Below are 6,000 nucleotides of genomic sequence, written 5' to 3'. Positions count from 1 at the left end.
AACTTTAAAAATATGTAACTGCGTTCTTGACGAATGCTTTCTCCCCATCCTTTTCCAATCGACGTTATTAATTTGGACCTGTTATCGTAACTTGAAGAAGCAATCCGAGTTTTACATGGGAATGCTACGTTCTCGAAAGACGATGGCAAGAGTTTGAAACGGAAATTTGTTAAATGATGAAAGAAACGAAACGGTAAACAGACCTAAAGGAATGCACGAAGGCATTCGAAAAAGGCAAATCGTCAAGAGAGTGCACAGCAAGAAAACCGAATGCGCTCAAAGTGTTTCAAGTAAGTGCTCTAAGTATAGCATGCGAAGAGATTTGGCGGATCCGGGGAAGTTGAAGAGACGAGGAAAATAAATACAGTACTGCGGCAGATGATGCCGAAACTACTGCGCCCGCGGTAAAGGAACCAGAGCGGTTCTATGTAGGGGACGCGGGGTGTGGTGTGGGTGGGGGTGGAGGAATGTAGTGGGGGCGGTAGGGAGGGAGGTGGATTCATGAAGCAGAAAGAGATCAAGTGGAGAATCAAAAAGGCAAAAGGTCAACAGTTCCATGTAAAAAGCGGAGATACTTAAGGAAAGCAAGCAAATGATCCTAATTATAACGCAGAAAAAGAACGTAGATGAAGAGAACGCGAAAAAAAAACGTTTAAGAGCGCAAATAAAAACTGTGGAATGATAAAATAATGAAAAGACATTCCAAAAGAAGTTTCTATTATAAAGGGCAATTGCAAATTAAGAATTGAAAGAAACACACTCGGCGCGATGCTTCAGAGGATCTATGCACTTTTGTGCGTAAAAACACATTTTAGGAATTATATATTTTCACACACGCGAACAAAAGGAAGGAATAAACAAGAATTAAGCGAGTATAAAGACGAATAGTACTACGAATACGAAATACGAATAGTATTTCAAATGAAAAAGATTGAATAGATAAAGCAGAAACATGAAAAGGGAGGAAACATAAATTACAACCAGCTAAATAATTAAGATAAGCAAAAAGAGAGACAAGGAAAAAGTCGCAAGAGAGGCAAAAGGAAGAGCGGGAGATGAAACGATGAGTGTCCGGACTACAATTCCCAGATGCCAGTGTTTAGCTAATGCGGTTGCGCAGTAGGCTGTTGGGGACTGCGTTGGAATATTGCTGTCCCGGTGAGTGAGTTCTGAAATTGACGCACATACACACACACACACACTGACTGAGCCAAGCGGCAGCAGCGGAGCAGCAGCACAACATTCCTTCTCTGATCGGACTCGGGATAGGGATCCCTCTGTGCATGTAATCAACACCCTTCTACAACAGCAGACTTCATTCACACACACCCGGTATTCCAGACTTCCACTCCACAGTCCATATATACTGAAGGAGAGTTTTGCCAAAAGAAATAAACCTTTTATTTTCGCGTTTATATGTTCTATTATAATAAGTGAAAACATCCCTGGGAATTAAAGTAAGTACAGTAATAAGAATGTATCTGTGATGTGTTGTCTCCAACTTTGTCCGGAAGTCATTGTTTACATACTTCATGGTCTGTGTGTGCCGGTGCGTGCACCTTGCAATTAAAAATACTGTAGTGGTTAGCCCAGACAATCCGTGTTCATTGCTTATCGCCTGAACTATTTAAACCCTTATTTAGAATAAATTGTACTGTGATTATTAGATGTGAGAATTGTATTCATAGTGACTTACAACGTGTTTCTACATAGTTCTTGTTAATTCTTTACGGCACAATCGCTTTACTTTTCGTCCTATTCGCTATTTTATTCCTTGATAATCGCTACTAAGCATCATTAAATTAGCTGTTTAATTGACCTCAGTTTCAAAGTTGCACTGAATTATAGGGCACTGGATCTTATTAATCTTGATAGTTGTAACAAAAGTAACAACTGGGTTTTTTTGGTGTCTTGATGTCTGACTGGAAAAGTATGAGATGATTTAGTGCTGGTACGTTTCGATTTTTGGCTGGAGTCCTGCTTTCTCTCCTTTTTACCAGCCCTGTCATTCGTTATTAGTTACTATTGATCGCTTCGCAAAGTGATAACTGAACTAAAATTAATGTCAATTCTACCGCGTAAATCAATACCGTTAAGTTATTTTAATCTTTATTTTTAACCATGTGCCAAATTAAAAATCGGAAAAGTAAACATATTGGTATGAAAAACAGTGAAATGTTACCTTTATTTCTTCGGTGAGCGGGATTTTAAGGGGAAAGAATGCTTAATCAGTAACCACCTCCTGTGATTTCGGAGCAATAAATGCATTTTTGATCACAGGGCTACAGAGGCTCTGTTATTTGGGGTCAGTCTTTAAGCCCGTGACTTTTTGACATCAGAGTGTATTAAGTATAGATTTTCATAATTACTGTGGTCAAATAGAACCTAATCTATACAAACGTCAGAATCCCTGTAATAGGATGCAATATATATGGGTGTGGATTTTATATATATAAGCAAAAGGAGATGAGATTGTGTGTGCGAATATTTATTTTGTTCTCTTTATTAATATAGGGTCTATCAAGCTGTGGTGTTAATGATGTCACACTGCTCTTTATAAAGCCAGCCTTGCCTGCATTTGAGAAGGTCACATATAAGTCTGGTATCAGCGAGCAAAGAGTTTCCAATGGACTTGCACAGAACAGCTTTCAAGATGGAGAATTCTTCCTACCTCCCTAACCCCCTTGCATCTCCAGCTTTGATGGTCCTTGCCTCCACAGCAGAGGCTAGCCGAGATGCCTCTATCTCTTGCCAGCAGCCTAGACCTTTTGGAGTACCCGTCTCAGTGGACAAAGACGTCCACATCCCCTTCACCAATGGTTCGTACACCTTTGCTTCCATGTACCATCGTCAGGGTGGGGTGCCAGGGGCCTTCCCGAACCGAGATTTCCCCCCTCAGCTGTTACATCTGCATCCTCAATTTGCACCTCCAAACCTGGACTGTACCCCCATCAGCATGTTGAACCATAGTGGTGTTGGGGCATTCCGGCCTTTTGCCTCCGCTGAAGATAGAGACAGTTATCAATCTGCCTTTACGCCTGCCAAAAGACTAAAGAACTGCCATGAAACCGAATCCCCCCATCTGAGGTTTTCAGACTCTGAGGGCAAGGAATATGAGTTCACAGCCCAGCTCCCATCCAGTTCCCCCAGCTCTCTAAAGCTAGATGACTCTGGAAAAAAGGTCTTTGCTGTGTCAGGTCTCATCTCTGACCGAGAAAATTCTGCAAGCCCTGAAGAAAGTCGAAACGAAAGATGTAAGTGTTCTTTACTTATTTTAACTTATTTTTAAATTTTTATTTCAAAATTCAAATGTTCCAATTAAAGTATCACAAGCTTTTTGATAACTGCATTTGACATAAACTGTGCTTGACATGAAATAAGATATCTTACTGAAGTTGCTACTTTAAAATTCAAGCTATTTTGAACTCGGAATTATTCCATTTTTCAAATAAAAACTCAAATATATGTAGACATCCAGAGTAAATATTCTTGTCAGTATATCGCTTTTCAACATCTGTATTTTAATTTCAGTTCTGGGAGTTTGTTTGCTTGAGAGCAAGGTTTTTAATGGTCTGCTTTTAAAACAAAGCCAAGTAAAGCAAGTAGAACTGTATCTTCTAATGATTAAAATTCTTTAAGGAATTTAGTGAAAATCAGGTTCAGTGGAAAGCTAATGATATTAATATTCTTATAAAGAAAGGCTTACCACTTGCATTGCTCAACAGCACCCTACTTCCATCACCATCCCCACCCCCAACACTCGCACAATCAACCAAGTAACTTCTGGGAAAAAAGAGAGAAAAGGACCTATAACAGGGAGGAAGCCAATTCCCGCATCGGTATTGTGATGTTTGTTGAGTGAAATTGCAATTCCAGAAGTTTGTGGGGCCCGCCAGTGTTTTGAGAAGAAAGGTGGGACTTAGAAGATGAGGTGATAATGGGTGATAAACTAACAATCCTCAACTGTGGGAAGCTACTGACTTCTGTTGCTGTTTGTTTTGGTTGAAGAAAAGAAGTAAGAGGCGGCAGGAGGGGAAAAGTGAGAAGGATAACGGAGCTGGAAGAGTGAGGGAGAAAGTGAAAGCAAAGGGAGGTAAAACCAAGTGGGTGATAAAAAGTAGCATTTAAAAAAACTGGCGGCGAGGTAGAAAGACGTGAAAAATATAGAGGGCAAGTGAAGATTTTTCCCCCAAAAGTTTGATTGCAGTAGGGAACACAGATGGGCTATATTATGTTAAGAATGAGTAATTAATCAGCAATTGTTGAGTCAGAATCCAGGCCCCTATCTTCCTTCCTGTGCCGTTAACAAAAAAAATTAAAACAACAAAACGTGGATGTCTTTGCTTCCTTCCTGACAAGACCAACCTGGTTGCTTTTCTCCTTCATAAATGTCTTCTGATTTATTAAGCAAACAATTTGGAGCAGTGTTGGTAGAATGGTAACGATAGGGGAAGTAGCACAAATTGAAACCTACATTAATACTTTATTCCTTTCCCTGCAAGTAAACTTTGCATGGGTGTTCTTACCGCTGTGTTTTGTAGTACTTAACCAGATGTGAAAAACACTGATCTTTTCAGTTCTTCCTATTGGATTTCAACTGGCATCCTTTTCACATTTCTTTTAGTGCTCCCCTCCCCTCTTTTCCTCTGCCCTCTTCTTATGGTAATGATAGGCACTAATATGGAAAAATCGAGAGGAAGGCGGCAGTGGATCGGCGTTGAGCACTTGCTGAGAGCTGGTATTATGCAGCCTCAGTCTTTAAGCCTGCGGTGTAGCAAAAAGGATTTGAGAGTTGTAGGAATGAATATTGAGGTGCGAAGGCGACAAGACAAAGGACAATTGGTCTTTAACACAATGCCATTTGTTATAAGGCTGAGGTGTGAGTTGCCGCAGTTTAAAAATACCTTGCCTTATATTCGTATTAGTCACAGAGCTGGGGACTAAATTTCTTTAGCTGATAAATATGCAATGGCAGCTTTGTAGAACTGGAAGTGCAAATGCTAAGGAAAAGCTGATGGGATGGAAAACCATTGAAATAGTCTGCAGTTAGTTTGCTTTCGTCAAAATATGTTTTAAGCTCTTTTATGAATAACGATTTGTTAAACATTAACATTTCATTTTAATAAAGCTACGTTAAAAGCCTTTTCTTCAATATCCCAGGCCATCTGTTTATATTTTAGGAATTCTTCATACTCTCTGGTTAACCATCTCCATTTTTTGAATGATGACAAAATCAAACACATTCAAATATGAATTTGATTTGTTATAAGTAACTTTGCACTTAATTTTGAGCATCACATGAAATTACAAATTAAATTTCACTAGACATTCCTCTACTGAATATCTGATTTTTATCTAGCAATGGATAATAAAGTATTCAGTTTTTAAGACTGACAGTGTGGTACATTGAGTGCCTAATGTGGATCATTTATAGATGCTCTTTTGAAAATGGTACTTGATATTTAAAAATTGATAGTAATGTGCTATTTCTTCAGATATATTTATTAGCAAAATTGTTATGATGTCAGTTAAACAATCTATACATTTATGGCTTTATCTATTGGTCTGTCTACATCTTACTATTTATTGCTTTAGCTACTTTTAGTTAACACTGATTGCATTGCACTAACATGTAGGATAAATGGTTGATTTACAAAGTGGAGTTTCATTACAAAGGCTGTAGCTTGAAATATTGCAGCTAATGGTAATATGTATGGAATTTTTGGGGCTGCCAGAGGCTTAGTACACAGATCTGTCACTTTCCCTGAGCAACAACCCTGACGACCTCTATTCAAAGTGCCATCGATTTCCTTTCTCTATTTCTTCCCAAAAAATCTGTTACAAGACTTCTGCCAAGGGAGTACCTGCTCAATTGCGGCATAGCAGTTCTTTGCTTTTAAACACTGTCTCTTAGAAATAAAAATGAACCTACATATTAAAACTACAAAAATTTTCCTTCAAAATGAAAAACCAAAATATATGATGCTGTGGTACAGATAT

General features: G+C 38.8%; 1 protein-coding gene across 4 annotated transcripts in view; it reads left to right on the top strand.

Moving 5' to 3' along the window:
• The first annotated feature begins 1,212 nt into the window (after positions 1-1,212).
• rnf220a (ring finger protein 220a) overlaps positions 1,213-6,000 on the top strand; it is a 453,324-nt gene continuing 448,536 nt past the window's right edge. The window contains exons 1-2 of one of the 4 annotated variants that reach the window (XM_073062918.1): positions 1,213-1,457; positions 2,515-3,254. In XM_073062918.1, coding sequence (XP_072919019.1) covers positions 2,627-3,254 — 628 coding nt within the window. In that variant the 5' untranslated portion in view covers positions 1,213-1,457; positions 2,515-2,626. The remainder of the gene's footprint in view (positions 1,458-2,514; positions 3,255-6,000) is intronic. The other 3 variants (XM_073062919.1, XM_073062916.1, XM_073062917.1) reach the window with 3 other exon arrangements.

The sequence above is a fragment of the Hemitrygon akajei genome, chromosome 12, assembly GCF_048418815.1.
Source record: "Hemitrygon akajei chromosome 12, sHemAka1.3, whole genome shotgun sequence".
NCBI classification, from domain to species: Eukaryota; Metazoa; Chordata; class Chondrichthyes; order Myliobatiformes; family Dasyatidae; genus Hemitrygon; species Hemitrygon akajei.
Note: the sequence above shows the minus strand (reverse complement) of the source record. Positions and strands in the feature narration are given on the sequence as shown.